Source organism: Triturus cristatus, chromosome 6 (assembly GCF_964204655.1).
Source record: "Triturus cristatus chromosome 6, aTriCri1.1, whole genome shotgun sequence".
NCBI classification, from domain to species: Eukaryota; Metazoa; Chordata; class Amphibia; order Caudata; family Salamandridae; genus Triturus; species Triturus cristatus.
The window spans coordinates 1479665110-1479689431 of NC_140589.1; the positions used below are offsets into that span (position 1 = coordinate 1479665110).

Below are 24322 nucleotides of genomic sequence, written 5' to 3' on the forward strand. Positions count from 1 at the left end.
CGCTTGGCCCTGGGGCTGTCCTGGACCTGCCACCGATCACACTGCCGCTGCCCTGGGGAACCGAAATGCGGCGCTGGCCACTGTAAGTACTTTACCTACTTGTTCGTTTGCAGCTCACGCACCTCCGCTGCGGACGCGGGGGAGCGCCGGCCCGCAGCAACTTGACCAGCCTGGGAGGAGGGGGCTTACACCTCCCCCTGACACTCTTTCACACCCCAGACTAATACCTGAACGTACAGCTGCCGCAGCATGGAATAGGAGACGCTGGGCGTCCGCTGGCCAGTGGAGGCTTGCATGCAGCACCCGGGAGGGACACTGGGCACACCCGTAACTGCATTGTTTTGTTTCCTGTTTGAACGCAACCACGAGCACCCCCTTAGACTGTATAGTTTGCGAGCTCACTTGAGTGTTTGGACGGCGACCTGTTGTGTGGCCGACCTTTTGGTATTTGGACTTTGTTGCCATGTTAAGGCTTTTTGTATTCCCCCTATTCCCTACCCCACTACCCTGTTGGAGATCATGGTACTGCGAATATGACACCTATGACAGTTGCACGGCTGGGACGGGCTACTGGAGCTGGGGGGTCTCCGACCGGGGGACCGCACCTTGGGAGGAGGGATGGCGCGCAGGCATGAGTAGCTGACATGACTGATATACAAATATGCACCTGGAACGTCAGGGGAATGCACACACCAACCAGACGCTATCAAATCTACTCTTACCTAAAGCGCCACCGCATCAACATAGCACTGCTCCAAGAGACCCATTTAAACGGTGCTGAGGTGCAAGCGCTGCGCCGTCGATGGCGGGGGCAGCTTTACGCTACGGAGTACTCCTCCTATGCGCGTGGCACGCTGATATGGATACGCCCTGGGACCCCCTGGGTAACTACGGAGGTGGCGGTGGATGGGGAGGGCAGATATGCGGCTGTGCAGGGCAGATTAGATGGCCAGCCTCTCACGCTAATGTCCCTCTATGCCCCCAATGTAGATCAGGGCGGCTTTCTGGCGCGAATCTCACAGGTCATGGCACCATGGCACGCAACCTCGTGGATAATAGGGGGCGATTACAATTGCACACTAGATACAGCGCTGGACCGCTCCTTCCCACCCCCCGCTAATGCCTCTACACGGGGAGCCACAAAAGCGTTGCTGGAGTGGGCTGCACAGTGGGACCTACATGATGTCTGGCGGCAACGCAACCCGGGGGCGCGGACATACTCTTACTACTCCGGCGCTCACGACTTGCACGTCCGCCTGGACAGGTTCATGGCTTCCGCTGCCCTCCTACCCCACGTGACGGACACACAATACATGGGCCGCACGCACTCGGACCACAACCCACACTTCATGTCACTGGCCTGGGCGCGTCCACACCCTCCTGTCCCCACTTGGCGTTTGCAGCCTGCGCTGCTGCTGGACGCGGCTTTCCGAGACAACTTGCTCACATGCATTGCGCAATACTTCGAGGACAACGCTGGCACGGCGTCAACTCCACAGACGGAATGGGACGCCTTTAAGGTAGTACTCAGGGGACATTGCCTACGCGCACAGGGGCACATAAGGCTCCAATTGGAGAGGGACCTGACCAGCTTGGAGTCGGACTTACTGCCACGGGAGGAGGGGGCTGTGGCTGGCGACGGGGGTCCGCTACATGAGGCCCGCGCAGAGCACGTGCGCCTTTTAGAGCGGCTCCGGAACATAAACTATGCCGCGCACTCGGCGAGGACGCATCACCTGGGCGACAGACCTGGCAAACTTTTAGCGTGGCTCATCTCTCAGGAGACCCGCTCGACACCAGTGGCGGCTGTACAGACGGAAGGGGGGGACTTAGTGTACACGCAAACCGGTATTCACGAAGCCTTCACGGCTCACTATGCAGGGCTGTATCGCTCCCGTTTGACGGCTCCTCCTATGGCTATTGCTGACTACCTCTCCCCCCTGCCAATGCCGCACCTAACTATTGCGCAGCAGGACGAACTAGGTGCCCCCCTGGAACCTGATGAGCTCCGAGAAGCCATCTTTAACCTGTCAAATGGTAAAACGCCGGGCCCGGATGGACTGCCGGCCGAGATGTACAAGGCCGGCTCGGATATTCTCATTCCGGAGCTGCTGAAGATGTACACCGCGGCAGCAGAGACTGCCGCTCTGCCCCCCACATTAAATGAAGCCACGCTGGTCTCTATTCTTGAACCCGGCAAGGATGGTGCACAGGTGGGCTCTTATCGCCCATTGGCACTCCTGAACACAGATTATAAAATCTTGGCCTCTACCTTGGCTAGAAGACTGGCCCCCCATGTGCCCACCTTAGTACACAGTGACCAGAACGGGTTCGTCCCCACGCGCCACACTTCCTTTAACATACGCCGCCTCTTCCGGGTGCAGGAGTACGCTACACGGCAGTGGCCGCGAGCGGGATGCCTCATATTGGATCTAGAGAAGGCTTTCGATTCTGTGGAGTGGCCGTACCTGCGGGCGGTTACAGAGAAATATCGACTGGGGGGGGGGATACCAGACTATGATTGGCCTGCTCTACGGCAGACCGACAGTCCGGGTTCGCACGGGCCGCCTCATCTCGGACACCATCCGGGTCTGCAGGGGCACCCGCCAGGGCTGCCCGTTGTCGCCACTGCTGTTCTCACTGGCCATGGAGCCATTGGCCACGACCCTTAGAGCACACGGGCTGGAATGGGGAATCCCGCTGGCGGATGGAATACACGCCGTGTCACTGTATGCAGACGATTTGCTACTGTACGTCAGGGACATAACCGCCATCCCTGCCTCCCTCGCTGGCGTTTTCCGCACTTTTGAAGGAATATCGGGCCTCAGGGTTAACTGGGCCAAGTCGGGGGCGTACCCCTTCAACCCTGATGTACAGGAATGTGACATCCGGCTGGGGGGAGACAGGCTACAATGGCATCCCACCACTTTCCGATACCTCGGGATCCAAATCTACCGCACACCGGCGGATGTCTTGGAAGGGAACATTTGCCGAGCGATCGCTTCTATCCGAGCGCAAATTAGCTTTTGGAACACCCTCCCCCTGAACGTGCCCAGCCGTGTGGCGCTAGCCAAAATGATTGTGCTACCTCGCCTTCTCTACTACTTCGCGAACATGCCTCTGTATGTGCCCGTCAGGCTCTTTCGAGACCTAGAGGCACTGCTCCGTTCGCTCATCTGGAACAAGGGAAGGCCACGAGTGGCGCTGACTAAATTATATATGCCCACAGACTCGGGGGGTCTGGCGGTTCCTAATCTGGAGCTGTATTACCTCGCAGCGCAGATGCAATGGGTGGCGGGATGGCTGAGCGGCAAACACCTCGAAGACACGGCCACACATATGGCTACAAGGACGCAAACGCACATTAATGCGCTGTTCCATCCGATAACCCGCGCACCCTGCCCCTCCCAGATCTACCTGGCAGTGGCGCGCAGATGCTTTCTGAGGAGCCTTCGTCTCACGCGCGCTACGAAACCTTATGCCCCTAGCGTACCACTTTTGGGTATGCCCAGCCCGACGGGGCCGCTCACGGAGACTCGCTTAGCTGGCTGGGACCAGGCGGGAGTGGACACGCTGAGTGACCTATATGCTGATGGCGCATTGCTCACGTTCGCCAACCTGTCTGAAGACTCGACCCTCCCGGCGGGGCAGTTCCTCCTACATGCTTCCATTCTGCGCACACTCACGGCTTCCTGGGGTGACATGACAGATGAGCCTCCGACACATACCTTTATGCAATACCTACACGTTATGGGCCATGGCGCGCACGTCGTACACTGGCTGGCGCAGGCGCTACAGACGCACTCGCAGCCATCCACAATAGCATCGAGGGAGCGCTGGGCGACGGACAGGGGAAGAGACTGGACGGACAAGGAATGGGCGATGATACTGGCCGGCCCAACGAACATCCCACGCAACCCCCGCTTTAAACTTATACAGTACTACATCCTGCAGCGCGCATACCTCACCCCTGATAAAATTAACAGATATTTCGCGAGGACAGACGCAACCTGCCCGCGCTGCTCCTTGCCGGGAGCGGACCTTTTACACATGCTATGGCACTGCCCGGAGATACAGGCATACTGGGGCACGGTGCTGTCACTGCTCGCGTGCGGCGCAGATGGGCGGCTCCCGCACACATGGGAAACATGCATTCTAGGGCTCTACAGGCGCACAAAAGACAATAAGGTGCAGGCACGCTTTTGGGACATGGGTCTTATCACGGCCAAACGCATGATTACCAAGCACTGGAAGGCAGTGGCTTCCCCGCACGTACGCCACTGGAGAGCCTCCTTTGTTAATTGGGCGCAAGCAGAGAGCGCGGTGCTCCTTCGCGAGGAAACGGCAGGGCTCCGGAAGTTCCCCATCGCACACCTCTGGGACACTCTCCTTGGGACATTCCAGGGGGCTTGCCGGGATAGGGGGATAACCTGAATCCCTGAGATATGTTGCACCCCCGCTGACGGGACAGCGCCGGCCCTGGGGCTGCTGGGAGGACGACGCTTATCTCCCCCCCCCCCCCCCCCTTTTTGCCCCTGCTTGCCCCTGACGCCCTGGGGATACTGGTGGGCGGGTGCGGACGCGGACACTAGGGAGTCTTGACCTCCCTGAAAGCCCTCTGTCTCTTTTGTTCCCCTCTCCTGACTTGCGACCCCCCGCGCACATCGCGCAGTCCTGCCGAGCCCAGCCTGACAGACAATGACCCTCCTGCTCTGCCGCAGACCGATCTCCCCCCCCCCCCCTTCTTCACTCCCCCTCTCCCCCTCAGCCCTGTTTGAGTTTATGACCTTAACCCTAGCACATCTTTTTGCTATGCATACACGGGATAGATAAGGACTATGATGCTGCACACCAGGCTCGCCAGCTCTATGCGCTGCCGTATGTGTAGCTGTGAGCTATACTGGGTTATCCTTGCCGCGCTGCGGCCTGCACTCTGAGCGCGCTACTGGCGTTCGACCACCCGGAGGCCTCTACATTCTGGGGACATGGTGACGTCCGCTGGGTCACTGACTTGGGGCTTGGGTGGCAGCCGGCATAGCTGTGGAGTGGGCTAGATCACAGCGCCATCCTCTACCGTTGATAGCATGCACCTGAGACACCTCTAAAACTAAAAAAGCACATACGTAACATTCCGCGCCTACTCCCTTTACAACGCACACCCCCCCTTCTGCGTGCATGTCATCCTGAATAATGCCGCCGGACCTCCGGGTTGTCGGCTAAATGGCTGTGTTCTTATCTCTGGTGATGTACACTTGATTTAACTGCTTTACCACCTGGACGGTGAATGTGCGTTGTAAGATGACATAAATGTGCACAATAAAGGTTTTCAAAAAAAAAAAAAAAAATGGAACACGCCACTTACTGCGTGGACGATGCCAGGCGGAGCTGAACACTACCACCTACCGTAGCTCAGGGGTACTGCTCAAGAAAAAGCTTTGCATCCAGTCTGACACCTTAGGATAATTCTAAGGTGAAGACTCTGCAGCTAGAAGTTCCTATCAGATATGAAAGTTACACATAGTGGGGGCAGGGGGATTTTTTAAAGAACATTAGGTCTACTATATTGTAGCATCCTGAGAGACCTCCAAATGATGTTATTAAAACTGTGTAAAGAGAAGGAATTTATTTTTTATTGTCCTAGGACAATTTGTCTGCCCTTCTTTTAAAGCGGATTCTGGTCTGTGGCATTCTTCATGGTAATCTAGTCCCCTAATGTCCCTAGTGTCACCCTATTTGTCTTGAATAGAGTCTCATCAACCTAGAAGTGAACACTTAGGTGAACATATATCTGGAGAGGATAAAATTTTTAATGGATCTCTTTTCAGGTGAGCTGGTCGTCAGGAAGGGGGGGGGGGAGGGGGGGAGTCCTTCTTCACATACAAGCTATGAACAATAATTTCCTATTACTGAAACAGAGGATTTAATGTGCATTATTTTCATGTTAATAAACAATCCATTGCATACAACTATATGGAAACGTAAATACAGAAAATTGTCTTGCCCAATTAATGCTATAGGTTTAATGTTCTTGTGATTGGAATAATTTAACTGTAGATATAGGAGTGTCAAAGAAAGAGGTAGGGTACTGTGATTTAGCTAGATTGGAGGATAAAGTTTTCCTAAGTTAAAAGCAGGTAAGCCTCCAGCATACATAGTGAAGGTTAAAACAGACTGGTCTGTCAAATACACATAAGGTCAAGAAGAAACAACTACTTACAAGTGAGTTATTATTTCTCCATGTAGTGGAGGTAGTAAATTCCCTGAGCCAATGAGGCAGTTGTGGATTATACTAAGACACTGTTGAACATCGTCCCTAAAGAAATAAAAATACAAGAGTTCAGAAATGCTTTGCTTATTATTATAATTTTTTGTTTACAAATGATGTATCTAAATCACAAGCAAAGCACTGAACCAAACAAATTCAGAGTTATTACTGGAGGTACACATTCATCTATAATAAATAATTATTTTGCAATTGACAGATTTACAAAGACATGAAAATGTTGACAAAATAGTTAAAAAAAAAAAAAAAAAAAAAGGCTCATATTTGCGTGAAATCCATTAGCTTTTATTGAATTACGCAGACACTGTTTATAGTAAAACAAACCCAAAATAAATATAATCATGCTTGCTATCCAACCAAAAGCAGAATTTGGCAGTAGGAACTAAGGAGGGTAGAGATTTTAGAGGTCATACAGCTCAAATCCCCATTGATGAAAAGGCTTTTAGAATCTATTCCTTAGAGGGCAAATCAAGTGTCAGGTCTTTAATTCTCACTCATGATAACTTAACCAAAGAGGTGGGTGTGGAGATTAAGTGTAAAGAGATGTATTTTGATTATTAGGGATTTCCTAGGCACCATGTGCAGCACACAGGCCAAAACATACAATGCACAGTTAATAAGTCACTGAATTTAATTATGAAAGTCAATGTAAATTTACAGAAAAGCAAGAGTAGCATCCAAAAAGAACAAATTCGATATGGACGGGCTTTAACAACTATAAAGTGAGTTATATCTAAGGTGCTCAAAACAATTTGAATAAAATTGAAGTGATGTACCATTCCATACACTATGTCAGGCCATGAGATTCTTGCGACATGTATGACTACATAAATGTGCGTTCTTTTTACTGATGGAGGTTTAATTAAAAGAAGCAGTAGGTTTACATTATACATTTATTTTAGAGCTTGGAAAAGACGACCCCTCGATGACAGTCAATGGTTATTTTTCAGACTGTCACACAAGTATGAATTATCTGTAGGCCTAAAAAAAATGTCTTGAGATTTGCTTGGATTTGTAATGGAACCTGACATATAGATTAACACTTTTAGCAATGAATATGTTGCAAATTCTAGTAATTTGAATGTGTTTGTAGAAAGAAAAATGCAATTATTACACTGTCGTCAGTAAATAGTTTGTGAAGTTCTAACTGCATACAAAACAACAATAAACACCAGCGATGTGTTGATAGTAGTAGTGTTTTTGGTTCTCTAAAATATAATGTGGAAAATTGAGTGCACACACAAACATCTATGCAGGATGCTTCATTTAAGGTATTACTCACAAGTTCTGTCTGTGTTTGCTCTACAAAATGCCATCCAAAATCCAAACTGCTTTCATACATTTCACCGAGAGTTAAAGAAAACGTATTCAACTGTACAAACCTAGACATCTCTAGCTCTCCATTTCCATAGCGTTCAAGTTTGAGAAGTTCAGGTTGTAAAAATGAGTCCAGCAGATGGAAAGCAAAGGCTATTTCTTCAGGTGATGGGACATGCCAGTGAATGTCCAGATTCCAGAGATCACCTGGTTTACCCCAATCCTACAAAATTAAATAATATTTTTCCGTTATGACACTCACAAAACTATTTTAAAGTAGATTTGTTTATAGACGTTAGATCACATTCCATTTACGTATAAGCTGGGAAAGAGTTTTCTGGACTACTGTCATTTCAGTACAGCTTTGTTTAGCAAGATGTTGCAAATTAATTATTCTGCAAGGTCTTGCTTTGTGTGTTTCTTAAATGGCAAACAAATTGGAGTTAATTTTAAGCTTTGAAAAGCCAAACACTAATATTGGGTGCACAGTACATCCTAAGAGATCCAGTTTCCTTCCTGACTTAGAGCTCTTAATACATAGCTAAACTTCTGCTCAGAAACACAATAGATTGAGCCCAGAGTAGGTGTAGATACCCTCACCCCTCGTCTCTTTTAATGGGCATAAACAGATCCAGTAAGACTGGGCCAGGAACCTGGACAAATTAAAATATGGGGTTTGTGGACCCAATATGCATTCCACATCATCTGTTGTTCTTCCTTGAAATGGGAAGGTTTGTATCAATACTTTGATTCAGAATTTCAAATGTAGCACCCCACCACCATGATTAAGCAGTGGTGTTTTTTGGAACGCAGACATGCTGACTTTTTGGAGAGCAGATTTCACCTATTCTGTCAATGATGCATGCAATGTTGCATTTGCAATTCTAAGTTCCTTCCACTCAAATCCCCTCCCACCACCCTCAAAACATCCAAGTTAATCACAGTAAACTACAATAGCCCAAAACCCAGTGTTGGCAGAACAAGCCACATGGCATCATTGGACCTAAATAATTGACAGATACGGGCTTAAGATGTTTCTCAATATTGGAAAAGACTGTACTAGGCTGTGCCTCAAGGTTAGTTTGGTTTATGGTATACTCTGGAAATCTGGAGCCAATCAAAATGGCTAGCATGATTGATCTATTTGGTGGTTCTGGCTGACTGGTGTCTGGATATTAAGCTTCTTAGCTATGATTTTGCATATTGTTTCATTAATTTGTCCGTGGGACCACTGCCTACTCTTAAAAAATATTTTCGCATCCATTCACAAAGGGGAAGGTGTCCCCAGGGGATCCCTTCCCGTTTGCGAGTGGCTTACCACCTACCTGAAGAAGGTGGTAAAGTGCAAGTGGTTTGCAACCGCAAATGCAGTCACAAAACAATGGTACATACCATTTGGACTCCCTATTAATAAGGGAGGCCCTTGGCACGTCCCTTCATAATAATGAGTCGGAGACCCTATTTTGCAAGTCGGAAATTGGTTACGGATATGCAAAATAGGGTTTGTACATGGGCCAGACCAATCTTGTGGTTGCAAACGGGCCGATTTCCTGTTTGCGTCAGCAAAAAACAGTCGTACATCTGGCCCCTAGTTTATCTTTTTTTGTGAATCCCCCTCCTTGAGTTTGCACTGGCTTCACAATTTTTGTTATCGCAACTTAAACATCTGGGAATAGAAAAAAAAAATATATATATATATATATATTTATTGTTTATACAAATGCTGCACTTTAAACCTTATAAACAACTACATTTGCAGGCAATTCGTTAAACCATTTTATAATAAGCAATGCTATAAATCTGGCAGAACATTAAAGGTACTTTTTTTTTTAAAATAGTCAAAAATGTCACGCCTAAACATGAAATGAAAATGAAATGTAATGAAATGAAAAATAAACATGACTTGCAACACTTAAAAATATAATGCAAACAAAGTGAACAGAATGGTTTTGGGGCTCATTTTTTTCAGGAACTTGTAGTAGCTGAGACAAATGATATTTATGTAGATAGCCTGAATGATTCTGTAGCTTTCTTGTCCAGCAGCAAGCCTTCCAGTGTACAGGCCTAGTGTGAGATGGGGGAAAATTAAAATTTTCCCCCACACCTCCCCTTCTTAGAGCCATCACCACAGCTGTTGAATGTGTTGAGAGGCGGCACAAAAAACACAAAAAGGAAGCACACCTTGCCACACAATTTATTTATCTTTCAGTGCAAGGCAGTTATTGCTTAACATTTTTTAATCTGACTTTTTATGCATGTATGTATACGTGACCACGTCACTAACCTCTGCTAATACTCTTACGGGCGAAAACCCTATCTAAGCGAGGAGCCCTCACCTTATGAAAATCCCCGGTTGACAGACTTGATCAGAAAAAAACAATAAGAAGGGTGCCTGCGAGCATATAGGAGATGCCATGCGACTCAGCACCAACTTCGTTCCACCCCAGAGCAGAGGAGCAGACATCAGTTTATTTCAGAAGCTTAACCACCCCCTCAGATGCATAACAGCCCATAAAAGACTGGAAGAACCAAGGTGCAGATTCCTAAATTGGGACCTTTTTAGAAGGAAAAGGAGACCATTCCGCGGAACAGTCAGGAGGGAGGTCAGTGGCGAACCAGCATTTAGATGGAGTATATGCCAGAAAGAGCATTACTGAAGGCAAGTCATTTGTTCTTCTGATGGATATTTCTAACTGCAAATTCCTCACCTTGAGAACAGGAACAGATACCAAAGCACTACCTCTCACGCTGGTGGGTCTGTGGAATAGCTCACATTAAAAAGTCTTACAGGACCGAATGGGTAAAGTGCCGATCAATGGGCTTGGCTGTCAAGGGAATAGTGGTTTGTTAATGTACATTGATGCCCTCGTATCAGCAAGACAAATATCCAGGACAGGAACTCTGCGTGCCAGTATAAAGGTAGCAGCCTTAACGCCAGTGGAATGAGCCCTCAGACCTTCTGGAGAGTCCTTCTTAACCACATTATTTTTCATTTTGAAATACACATTCAACAGTGTTTAGTCATCCACATTTATGCATTTTTATGTACAACAGGAATACAATGGTACAGTAGGAATCATATTAAGCAAAACAAGTTTCAGAACCCTCTTCACATGAGTCCTCGGAGTCAGTGCTCATCACATTTAAACTAGCTCTGTGCACCAATTCTGGCACGCCCTATCTGCCTCTCTTTTCACAAATGTCTGGAAGGGAAGCCAAATGCACTTAAATTTATCCACTCAGTCGCGAATTACAGCTGTCATTTTATCAAAGCGCATAGATGTTCTACATTTCCCCCACCAGACATGAAGAGGGGCGAGCGATGTCCAGTAGCTTTCAAAATTCAGCCAATGCCAGCCTGACTGCCACTAGTGATAGGGTGATGAGCTGGTCTTTCAGGGTAGTCAGAGGGTGTGCACTGTTGTCGCACACTTCGCCCAGGAGGATGATTAGCAATAAAAGCTCGACAGATATTCCCAGCATTGCTCTAATTTGGACAACAATTTCCGACCATTATGAAGGAGACACTGAGGCAGGCTCACCACAAGCCAAGGAATATTCCACGCCTGCTGCGGTTTTTCTAGCATTCGTCCAGGCTTCTGAGCATCATGTGGAGCTGTGTTGGGGATAAATACCATCTGGTGAGTAGTTGTATGCATTTTCTTTGTGCAATGTGAAGTTGAAGGACTTTGCGGTCCTCCGCTATTTTTGTCCCCGGGCCTTTTCCTCTAATTCCTGATCCAGTTCCCTCTCCCACTATGTAAGACTTTTTGGCTCTGGGACATAATTTAGGAGTGCTTTTTGTAGCCATGTGATCCCTTTGTAGCGTACTTTGCTATACAAGACATTCTCTAGGGTTGGTCTGTTCCCCACCTGCATTTTCCTTGACTGACCTGGGGCTAGCACTATGCAGGAGTTGGGTAAGTCTATAAGCATCCGATGTGTGCGGCCGCAGGTGGCCCTGTATGCCCTCTCATGGTTTTAGGGCATAGTCTGAATAAAGCTTGCCTAGGGCTGGGGGTTTAGTGTAATTTTAGCATTTGAAACCGCGGTTGTGGATGCCATGGAAGAAGTCTGAGTTATTGATGATAGGCGACATTGAAGAAGGGAACATGGTGGACCCAGCTTTCAGTGATACCAAGTATCTTGAGGAATCTGTGTGATGGTGAGTGGCCTAGAGTCCCCTGCGCAACCTCAGGGGGAAGGCAGAGGCGGCGGCACAGTGGGAAATCCAAAAAAAAATCTTTCACTTGTACCAACCCTTTGTTATCAGGGTTATGATTCCCATCCAAAGCTGGCCTGAGGAGTGCTACTTGGAGAAATGTACACATGTTGGAGAATCTGAGCCTGACATCCAGTGTGCTTTTATATAGGGTAACCCTGGCGATTTCGGAAAACAAACTGGAATAGTCTCATCTGGGTCACGTCTATTGTGGAAAATGAAGTGGGAGGGTTGGCACTTCAATTAGCAATCTCTGAAGGAAATTCATCTGTATCACTGTGAGCCTCCCAAACCACGCGATATCCAGCTGACCCAATCTGTATAGGTCCTTGTAGAGGACTTCCAAGACAGGCAGGATATTACAGCAGTAGAGATCAGTCGTGTAAGTGTGGAGATAAAAAGTATTTTATAGCCCCTTTGAGCAAGCAAAAACCCTAGTTTAGAGGAGTGTATTTGTAGCTGTGAATGCAAATGGGACACCCATGCCACAGGATTTGGAGTAATTGACCCATAAGCCAAAGACCACTGTCAAAAAGTTTAGCTCTCATTTCAGTGCGTGGAGAGAGGTCTCTGGGGCAGTGCAGAGAACATCACCAGTTTACAGTGCCAGTTTCTGCTGCTGTTTGCCCACATTGAATCCCTTCATGCTTGGGTTTTCTTAAACTCATTGGATGAAAGGCTCCATCATGATAAATTTAACAGGGAAAGTGTTATTTAAGGTTTCTTGTAGTTGACTAGGATCATTTGCTTCATTCTAAGCGCCAAAGGGGTCCTTTCCAACACCTTAGAATGTACAGCCAGCAAACTATATTGAAGACCTTACCCGCATCTGGGTGCGAGTTCTTTCTGCAGCTTAGGTGAGCACCAACCTAGTGTTATCCCTCAGATGGCGATCTTTAAAGAATCTCGCTTTGGGGCAATAAAGGTGGGCCTTATTGTATGTAGGCTTGAGACTAGGATCGAGGAAAACATCTTATCATCGGTGTTTAGCAAGGCAATTGGTCAATTTGAGGGACATTCGGCTGGGTCTTTCAGTGGTTGAGCAGGAGGGAAATCTGTGACTCAAGCATTATATCTATGCCAATGTTTCGATTTAATATTCCATTAAAGACTCGGTCAAGTGGCTCCACTAACAAGTTAATGAAGGCTTTAAAGGAATGAAGCTGGGAATCCATCTGGCCCAGGGCTTTCCTGACAGGTAAGTGACTTATGGCTGCCCTAACCTTTTCCTCAGTAATCTCTTCCTCCATAGGAAGGATGCTCTCCCCGTCGATGGTCAGGTTGTAATTGCAAAGATAGTCTGAGGTTCAGGGGATAGTGTGTGCCCGGTGAGGGGGGCTGTGTAATAAGAGATAAAGCATGTCAATATGTCAGGAGTAGTAGTGTTTGGGTTGCTTGTGCATCATTGATCTTAAGTATATGGTTTCAGTAGCAGGCCAGGCAAAGTTGTAAGCCTGTACACAGTTTGCATTGTCCCCTTTTTCATATTAGGTTTGCCAACTATATAATATTTTTCTGGTGTCTTCCTTTATTAGTAGCTGTTCTAATTCCCCTCGTGCTTTCTTAAGGGCCCGTTGTGGCAGAGCAAGGTGGTTTATCTGTGAAGTTTCTAATCGACGCAATTCATCTTCCGGTTCATTTAGCTTGTCTATTTAATCTTTCATTTGAGGTCATGAGGGAGATGAGTTCCCCTCGCATCACAGCCTTGACAGCTTTCAAGAGCACAGAGTTGTTCACCTCCCCCAATGTCATTCTCCCAAAAATATTGGTCCAGGGCTTCACGGCTCATACATGAGCCATGGGAACGGACTTGACGGTATGGTTTCCTCGGTGTTTAGGTGCAATCACAACTAGGCATGATCTGACAGGATTTTGGGGTCGTTTTCAGAATGGATTATTTGTGGGTGCCTGGCCCTAAAGGTGGGAAAGAAACCTATGTGAGTGTAGCAGCGGTATATGTTTCAGGTAATTGGTGTAACTGTTTCCCTGGATGTTGGGTTCTCCATATGGCCTCAAGATTAAGATCACCTAGGCCCAGGGCTGGGGAAGGAGGAGCTCTTGGGCAGGTCTGCAGGCCGGATCGGTCATCCTCGAGATGAAGGAATATGTTAATATCTTCCAGTACAGTCAAGCTGTTAAGAGGGGTGGGCTTTCATTGGGAGTACATTGGCAAAAAACATTTTCATGTCAACGTTGGGAGCATAAACCGGGTAGATAGACGGAGAGAGGCCCCTCCAATTTACCTGTAATGCCTATCCATCGTCCCCCTCACCCTGTCTGCATGCATTGTGGTTAACTCGCAGTGTAGCCTTCACTGTAGGAGTATGGCAATACCCCTTGTCTTTAATGTATTGGTGGCATAGAACTGGGAGGGGAACCACTAAGAGCATAATCTCGGGTATCTTATGAAAGGAGATGGGTCTTCTGTGGGAGCACTATATCCATGTTTTTGTGTTTAAGCCAGCGAAGTAGCACCTTACACTTTATCGGAGAGTTGAGGCCTTAAACATTCAAGGTAACAATCTTGACATGAGTCATGGGGGAAAAGGTTGGGTTTGTAGGAAATGGGGAGGCAGGGGGCCGTCACTTCCAGGTACCCTTTCTTCTCTCTGGACCACACCACAAGTTTGTCCTGATCATGGATGTCGGGTGGATAGTGCGGAGGCATGGTGGGCAGACCAGCGCAAAAGTTGTGGATAAGCACTAAACAAACCAGAATCAACGTAAAAAAAAAAAAAAACTGAACTCAACAGTGATATAAATAAGAAAGAAAATTGGTGAACCAACTCACTGTCCAGGGCTGTTGGTCTCATTAGCCCCATAGTCAGCAGGGTAGCCAGGGGCTAGCTCCGATTGAGCCAATCAGAGCTCCCACCCCATAGGTAACTGGGTTGTTATTCAGTAGCCCTCCCCCTTTATGCCTGGTATCTGATGCAACATTGCCTGAAAGTGTGCTGGGTTCCTGCTAACCAGGTCCCCAGCATCAGTGTTCTTTATATAAACTATACCTTTTGTTCCACAATTGGCACCACCTTAGGATCCATATAAGTCCCTAGTAAATGGTACTCCCTGGACCTTGGGCATTGAGACTAAAGTGGATCATTAAGGGCGGCAGCATGAATAGTGCCACCCTAAGGGACTCCTCACCGAGCTCATGTGAAGTGCCATTGCAGCCTGTGTGTCTTGGTTACAGAGAAAAGTGAAGCGTCGACATGGCACAATGTGTGCCATGCCTGCGACACACTACAAGTGGTATAGGTAAGTCACCCCTGAAGCAGACCTTTCAGCCCTAAGGCAGTGTGCACTATACCCTGTGTGTGGGCATATCTGCGTGAGTGGATGTGCCCCTGTGATATCTAAGTCCATTCTTGGGTACCACAAGTGCACAGGGAACCCATACCGAGTACATAGGCTGGACACTCGTGAATACAAATTCCCCAGCTACAAGATAGCTTCACTGTCCCCCCCATATGTTTGGTACCAAACATCTTGTCTTAATAAACCCACACTGATGCCAGTGTTGGATTTATTAATAAATGCACCCAGGAGACACCTTAGAGGTGCTCCCTGAAAACCAAATCACACTGGAAAAGTTTCTGCACTCCTGAGGTGAGTGCCATCGCTCTCGAAGGCCGGAGAGCAAAGCCAGCCCTGGGCGGAGGTGTTTACACCTCCTCCACGCACTAAATGCATTCCAGGGCAGGAAACTTCAAACGCAGCCGGCTTTCTTGTGCAACCCAGGCCTCTCCAGATAGTGGAGATGTCCAACCGCTGCCAGCAATTCGCAAATCGTCTATAGGCTCCCTTTGAGTAGAGGAGTTACTCCCTTGCAGCCCGCAGGCATGGACAAGCAGAGTCCGATTCACCGCCTTGCAAGCTACCTGGCCCAACCGACGCTGCAGACGACCAGGAGAAGGTACTCTTGCTCTGGAAGGTCAGATCTGTCTCCCTACCCAATCCCCCTGTGCAGCCTGTTTTAACGAGCCCCACCCTTCACCGTAGCAGTGCCAACTACAACCTCACTAGCACCATGCTCCTGGTGAAAGCCTGGCGATTCCCAAAGACCTGTTGGTAGTACTTTGGACCTTGGCCCACTACAACTCAAAACTCAGAAGGTGAACCCCTGAAACCGACTGTACTTACTGGTATGCATTTACGACTTTTGCTCCCATAGGATAATTGTGCATTAAAGTGCACAGGTTTGAAAGATTACTTACCTGTAAAAATTGATAACCAAAAACAGCACTTACTTTTGAATGAAGTTTTTGGTTTCACAAAATATATAAAAAGGTGTTATTTTTCGAATTTGGTCTTGAATTTATTTTTTGAATTGTGTCTCATTTATTGCCTCTGTGAGAATAACAAATGCTTAGCACTACCCTCTGATAAACCCAACTGCTCGCCCATACTACCACAAAAGGGACCGTTAGCATTATCTTTTTTAACCTCTGTAAGCCAATTGGGGACCCATTGGAATCGCTACACAGTGTACTTCTTTTCAGTTCACTATAAAGAGAGCCAGCTTCCTACATTAGTAGATCAGCGGTCGGGTCTACGAATTTGCATTTGCTGATGTCACATGGTCAGTCAAGGACTACGCGAATAAATAAAAATAATAAAAATCGCCTTTAGTTAAAGTGCATTTTTTTTTTTCAATTGGTCAATTAAAAAATTAACTGTTATGATCTGGGTTAAGTGTAGAGTTTAAAATTGATCTACAATTTTTAAACCTACTGGGCCAGATGTACGACCCTATTTTGCGGCCGCAAACGGGAGAACATCCCATTTGCGGCCGCAAAAAAGGGTAATCGCATGTACAAATGCTATTTTGCGAGTCCCTGACTCGCAAAATAGCATTAGCGACTCTCGCTATTAGGAAGGGGCGTCCCTTCCTAATAGACAGTCAACATGCTATGTACTAGTGTTTCGAGACCACATTCGCGGCCGCAAAGCACACGCAGTTTACCACCTTCAAGTAGGTGGTAAACCACTAGCAAAGGGGATTGGGGATTCCCCTTTGAGAATATGTTGGAAAATATTTTTGGAGAGCAGGCAGTGGTCCCAGAGACCACTTATAAAAATGAAACCGAAAGGTTTTCTTTTTTAAATGTATCCCCTTTTCCTTTAAGGAAAACAGGCTGCATTTAAAAAAAAAACTGCTTTATTAAAAAGCAGTCACAGACATGGTGGTCTGCCGAGCTCAGCAGGCCACCATCCCTGGGAGGGATGTCATTCCCAATGGGCTTGCAAACTGCGAGAGGTTCATTAATATTAATGAGCCTCGCAATTTGCGACCCCATTGGGAATCGCACAGTGTGAAATACACTGTTGTACATCGGAAATTGCGACTTGCAACAGAGTAGCAATTTGCGATCTGCAATTTTCTTGGTCGTACATCTGGCCCACTGTAGTTAAGACTAAAAGTTTGTTTGAATTCTCTCTAAAAAGGCCTCAACTTTAGTAAAATAATGAGTATCTCAAAGGAAGTGGTTAAGGAGCTCGACCAGACCTACTTTCTGCAGCTTAAATACTCGCAGTTAAGGACCCTCTATAAGGGATACAAGATTAAAACTGTCTCACACTCTACCACTGCAACCCTTCAAAAGAGCTGTTGGCAGAGTATGAGCAGGCCAATCCCTCGGATGAGCCCTACAACCCTGAAGATCAGGGTGGGGAAACTGATAATGACGATGGATCAGATCTTCCTCAACCTGAAAGAGAGGTTGTGGTACCTGTACCCAGCAACCAATCCAAAGTGCTAAGAGCCCTTGCCTCTACCGAGGATAGCTCAGGTTGCTCAAGGTACAGTGAAGATCTCAGTGAGGAAATGATCCTCTGGAGAGATTGGCCCACAGAATAGCCCTGGAGGACAGGATACTGGACATAAATAGGGAAAGGGCTGACACAGGATTAGCATCCATTAATGCCGCAGCAAAATAATACCTACTGAGACAGAGAGGCAACCTTTGACGCTAAAATCCCCAAAGGGATTATCCCCAAATATGAAGAGGGTGATCACATCACCAAATGGTTTACAGCTTTCGAGAGAGCATGTAGAATGAGGACACTCAGCCAGAAATATTGGCGCTCTCTACTTTGGGAACTGTTGTCTGGTAAGTGCAGGGATAGACTCCCAACACTGAACGAGGCAGAGGCTGAGTCTTATGACTGCATGAAAAGAGCCCTGATTGAGGGCTTTGAACTTGCCACTGAAGAGCACAGAATTTAGTTCAGGGGACTCAGAAAACCTTGAGTCAGTCCTGGGTTGGTTTTGTATATTTTACAGTAAAGACACTAGGTGGTTAGTTAAAAAGAAGCCAGGTGCAAGACTATGATGGTTTGTAAATTTTACTATGAATGAACATCTTTTGAGTAACTGTGTTTATGAAACGTTGCATCAATACCTGGTGGACCTGGGGCCAGTCTCTCCCCAAAAGTTGGGGAAGAAGGCTGATCGAATAAAAACTAGTGTGTCCAAGAAAAGTCATGGAAGGGGGTGACCAAAAGCAAGGGGTTTTAAAGCCCCTCTACCCCCAAGAGAAAAAGGTGGACCACTCTAGAGATAAAGACAAAAGTCATGAGTCCTAGTAGGCCCCCAAAAAACTGTCCGGGAGGGTTAGCCTCAAGACAACTTACAACATAAAAGCGGGTACCAGGGTAGGAACTGGGACCCCAAAAAGGCTTGGTGCTTTAACTGTAACCAGACAGGGCATCAGACCAGGGACCCTTCCAGTCCTAAAAACAAACCCACTAGTTTACCTCCTGGGGTTGCCAGTGTAGCCTTCTAGGATTTAACTGGAAAAGGGCCTAAAAGGTGATTTGGAGATTCCAGAGGGGAATACACACTTCCACCACCTTCTTGTGAATGGAATCCCAACCACTGCCCTGGGAGATACCTGCGCCAGTCACACTATTGTGCACAACAGGTTGTTACTCTCAAACCAGTATATCTCAGGTGAGACTAGACCAGTGAGGGCTATCCCAGGGAAGGTTACTGTTAGGCCTGTGGCTTTAGTACCTCTGGAAATAGCTGGGCCCATTAGTTGGAGAAAGGTAGTAATCAGAGACCTCCCCCTTGGTTCTCTCCTTGGAAATGACCTCCCAGAAGTTGGTCTGAGCCCAAAAGGGGTGCTGGTCCAGTGCCAGTCCCTTCCCAAGAAATCTGGAGGCGCTGAACCTGCAGTTAGTGCATGTAGGCTCCTGAAGAAAAGGAAAAGAAGAAAGTGTAGGGAAGGTGGGCAACTTTTAGCCAAACTTCCAGTCTCCAAGGGGATTCTACACCAGTCAGGGAGAACTCCAAAGTTGACACTGGTGTAGCCCTACTAGGCCCACAAGAAGTCCTGACTAGTCGGGCAACTGTTAAGTATGAGCTGATGGCTCCTCAGCTAATAGAAGAGAGAGTGGAAGGAGCGTGTTTGCTACAGGATGTAGTAACCCCCCCACTCTAGAACAGGAGAAAGGCAACGTGAACCCAAAGAAGCCTGTAAGTTAGCACCTTCACCTGTCAGTGAAGAGCTAAAGGGGTGGCCCCGGGCACTGACAACTATCAGTGGCATCTGCTAGGTGTTCGCCTTTATGGCTGCACTGTCCTTCTCATGGTCGTCTGACCCCATGTCAAAAAGCAAGCTAGGCCCCCTGACCCTGTTGGTCATGGTGGAGTTATTCAAGTCGCGGGCAATCTCTTTGGGTAAGCGGGGGTTAGGATGAGCATCCAAAAGAAAAGTGAATGGGCAAGGAAACTAAAGAAGCAGACAAAGTTCATTTTAAGTTGGGTCCTGACACTGTCAAGGTAGGTTAGCCCTCCAGAGTGATTAACCTGGACAAAGAGATGTAAGGCAGAGTAGGCCTTGCAAAAATCCAGGCTGTTTTCTTACTCTTCCTCGCTTGACAGACTAGGAAGACTCTCCCACGATGTGGCTGAGTCCCTGGCCTGTTGGCTGGGGGGTGGGGTCTTTGTATAGGGAACTGGGGTTTTGTTGCAGTAGCACCCCACTTTGTGCCTGGTATCTGATGCAACTCTGACTGCAAGTGTGCTGGGTTTCCTGTTAACTAGTACCCCAGCACCAGTATTCTTTAAGTAAACTGTACCTTTTTTTCACAATTGGAACCACTTCAGGATCCAAGTCCTTAGTAAATGTTACCCCTAGTACCTAGGGCACTGGGACTAAAGAGGGTCCCTAAGGGCTGCAGGATGAATTGTACTACTCTCGGGAACCCTCACCAAGCTCATAAAAACTGCCATTGCAACCTGCATGCCTTGGTGTAGAGAAAGACAAGTCACTTATCTTCGGGTAAAACCTTATCTGGTAGAGACACGATTAAGCCGCAGATTCCTTACCTTTGAATTTCCCAGGCATCAGACTGGATCCGCAAGATTTTACTATGGTCGGCTCCGCATGATGTCGTTGGCCGCGCCGTTGTGACGTCCGCTTCACCAATATAGGCACCACCTCGGCACAGTGGCGTCGGATACTTTACACGATTTTCTACACCAGAAGTGCAGAGCTATGAAGTGCACTGAAATTGGTGTGTTTTGAACAACAAGGGCCCTGAAAGGGAAAAGCCCTGACCCTAAAAACATGTCCACAGTGCGAGGAGGATGGGTGAGTCGGTAAGGAATATGGGACTAGATCATGTCTCTACCAGATAATCAGTTACCGAAGGAGCTCAGCTGCCGCCACTCAATTTCCACACCTGAAGGTGCAGGCTGTTCAGGCACAGGTACAAGACCCTGTCATGCTGCAGAGAGAGAATATCTCCCTGAAGTAGAAGTCTGACAAAGGCCCAGAATTTCCAGGTATCGCACTCTCCTGACCCAATCCAGAGCCACTAGGATGACTTGGGCCTGGTCATTCCGGATCTTCTTCAGAACTCAGGGCAGAAGAGTTAGCAACGGGAAGACATACAGGAGTCCTGTGCTCGATTCTAGAAGAACTGCATCTCAGAGAGAGCTCCTTCTTGGGATCTACAGCCCACTAGACCTTTGACGTTTGTTGTCAGGAGTGCTGAAAAGATTGAGCCAGGGTTCTCTCCATTGCTGGAAGGCGCCTTGTGCCACCTCCGGGTGTAACTAACATTCGTGATCCGCTAGGTGCCGATAGATGAGTTTGTCTGCACTGATGTTTAAAGATCCTGCCAGGTGGTGTAAGATCAGGGACATGCCCTGACTATTTAGCCAGTTTGTGAGGCACAGAACCTCTCCGCACAGGACGATACTCTGATCTGATTTTTGCACATAACGGTGGAATTGCCTGTGAGACCAACCTCCTTTTCCTGGATGGCCCTAAATAGCCAGCAGCTAGCCTGCAACTCCAGACAGTGGTAACTAACTCATCACTACTGAGTGGCCGAGGTTGGTGCTCTTTCCACCGTCCTGTGGTACTGCAAAAAGTAAGGCAGGGTAAGGTCCTGTGCTAACCTGTCAAGTTCCAGCCAGGTTTTGGAGAGTCAGCAAAAGACTTGCAGTGGTGGCTGCTTGACTGCAATTGGACCAGCAGTAGATTCATCTTTCTAACCCAATCCAGGGTTGATGGGGGTGACTGACTCATCACTACCGGGTTGGGAAGTCACCTGGGAGAGGTGGAGAACAAAGGACTCTGGTCTCCAGTGGAGACCTGACTCCACATCAGCCTTGGTGCTGGCCCCACTGAAACTTCAGATCCCACTGCCAACCTCACCTGTACCATCAGGCATGGGCTGTGAACAGGATGCAAGAGGCCAGAATACCAAGAAGCTTTAGAGCCGCCGCAATGAGACTCAGGGCAGATAATGAAACATCAGGGTCTAATCCACTTTTGAAGTAGGTACTCACTATGGCCACTTCTGCAAAAGGGTCTGCACCTCCTAGCGCAAAACTGAGAGACGGTCCTTCAAGAATAGCTCTAATGAGGTGACAGGTATAGCAAGTTGAAAATGAATGGCATGGCATAGCCCTGTTAGACAATTTCAGGAGCTGAATGATAGGTTAAAAAAAATCTGGATCATCCAAAGTTGGTCTATAGTGATGTGCAACATGACAAATGACCAGGGGGCCAGATCATGATTCAGCTCAAGTGTCCAAGTATCAAAGAGCTTATCAGTGAGGCTCCCCTGAAGGGCAGAAGAGGATCGGTCAGAGCCTGGCCAGGCTGAAGGACCGTGTAAAGATACTTATTTTTATCTCCATACTGGGGAGGTGGAGGTCCAGGACATCACCAGCTCTCCTAATGACTTTCAGAAGGGATATATTTCTTTGTATCTCGTATCAGGTGAGGTATCCAATAAGCTGCAATCTTTTAAATCTATGTACTAGCAATCCTCATCATAAAATGGGGCAAACAGTTTCCATCACCTTTATTGTCGTCTCCATATGGCTAACTCTAGTCAGAGTCTGAGCCAAAAAGTTGGTACAGTGCCTGTGTGTGACTGCAAAATGGTATAGTGCTGAGTCAGAAGGATTGATTATTGGCTGTGCCACATGAGGATGTGGTCTCAGTCAAGACAAATTTGGCTCAGAGTGGGATACCACGATAGGTTGTGGATCCTCCTCTGGCGCCAGCACAGAGGTTCAAGAGACTGGTGCAGATTTTAGCACCAGACCTAAAAGCAGCACTGATGCAATTGTAGTATCTGAATCGGGTTTGAGGGGCATAGATGGCGCAGGGGATTAATCCGTCCAGCAGTAAGCAGACTGAAGGTTCCTATGGATCTTTGGTGCCCGAAAGTGTGCCAGAGGGAGTCAAAAGTACGCTGAAGATTTGCAGCATGGCCTCTCTAAAGGTTTTGATCTGCTGCAATGTTGTCAGCTTAGACAGCAACTCAGGGTGCATTGTGAATAATGCTGGAATCGGCTTCTCAGTGAAATGGGAGCAAGACATTAGGTCATGATGTGCCTTTGCGCCTTCTCTGGTGATTGAGTGAGGCGAGGAAGGGAAGAAACCCACTTGGACTTCTTGATTTATTTTGGACTTACCCGAAGACTTTGATGGTAAAGAAGTACTGTCACTGGAACAATTTTGGTGCCAGGACCACTTCCACACTCTCCGCTTCTACGTGGGCGGGACCTGCATGGAGTCTTGTGGCATTTAGCCATGAAGAAATACTCTTCACATACTTAGATGACATATAGATTTTTCTGGGCACAGTCAAAGAAGTCCTTGTAGTCATGCACCAAATGGGGATCTGTCACAGATATCTGTTTGTAACAGTCCCTACATGGTTTAAACCCTGTAGTCTTAGGGGGATGGTGCCATGCTACCTGCACACTGGAAAAAAACAAGATAGAAAGTGGTTAAGAAAAATATCTTTTGAAGGAATGAAGGAAGGAAAAGACGCGGAGCACCAGATCCACATCCAAAGGCATGAATCCACTCCTAATTTCTGGGGCAGAGCCACCTATGGGCACGCAGGAGCACTGTTTTTTAAGTTTTCAGATCAAGTCTGGTGCCTGGGGATATTTACAAGGGGAAGAATCTGCTGTTGAAAGTATCCATCTACACAAAAAGATACAGATGTATACTCACACATACGAAGCCAGATTTAAATACTGGAAGGTGAAAGAAAAGCGACACGCCCCAGGCAGTGTCGGAGTTCAATCTGAAAGCTCATGTCCGTTCACGCGGAGGTGGGCTGCTAGCTGGTTCTCATAAGCTGAGTTGCTTTGTAATTGGCAAAGCAGTTACAATCCAATTAAAATGTGCTCAGCTGACCCATATACTAATATAGCAGTGCCGTAGGGTACAAGGCTGCTGGATGGGCCCTTCCGCATGTGCAGTAGCCCAGGCCAATGAGTAGAGCAGGCAAACAGGTACCTCTTGACACACACAGTGAGAGATGTAAGGTAGACATGGCTAGCGACAAAAACAATGACTGTTATACAATGGGAGACTCGAGTCACTCACAGCTCATCACTAATTTGACAGATGGCTGGCTCTGCGCAGCCTCTTAGAGGTGTCACCCTGCTGTGAAATTTCCTTTACAGATTGGTACTTCTCCGTACAAATGCATGCCTTTCGGGGCAGCAGACATTCAATGTTCATAGCAGTGGCGTAACAACGGCCCTCAATCTGTTATGCACATAAACCTCGCATGCACCTGAAAGAAAGGGGAAGAGAACAGGTACAATGATTGATGGGACATGACAAGAAGGGAAAAGTGCAATGTTTGCTGGCACCTCACCACTAGAGGTTATGCAGATATTTATTTGAAATCAAAGGAATCAGGATCTGGGGACACCCCTCATCTGTTGTGTTTTTCTTGCTCGTGCAATTAGGCTGTCCAGCAGGCGTAGCAGCATCAAACCCCGGTTAGGACAGTCTTTTGCTACCCACTTTATGGAAGAGTTACAGAGACCCATGTTCCTTTATTGCATTACATCCCAGGATACCATTGCTATGCCAGAGCCTCTAAGATCAAACGTGACTGCTTCCCATTACTAACCCAAGAAAGTCAAGACCCAAATGGTAACATTGGCACTTTTGAGCAGTGCATTAGTTTGAAAAGTCCTGGGAAAACAGGAACAA

The 24322-nt window shown here is 47.4% G+C and overlaps 1 protein-coding gene across 2 annotated transcripts in view; it reads right to left on the reverse strand.

Moving 5' to 3' along the window:
• The window catches only part of PSME4 (proteasome activator subunit 4), a 1714764-nt gene that overhangs the window by 1263092 nt on the left and 427350 nt on the right, over positions 1 to 24322 (reverse strand). For both annotated transcript variants that reach the window (XM_085612595.1, XM_085612594.1), the window contains 2 exons: positions 7666 to 7823; positions 6218 to 6313 (listed from right to left, as the gene is read on the reverse strand). In XM_085612595.1, coding sequence (XP_085468721.1) covers positions 6218 to 6313; positions 7666 to 7823 — 254 coding nt within the window. The remainder of the gene's footprint in view (positions 1 to 6217; positions 6314 to 7665; positions 7824 to 24322) is intronic.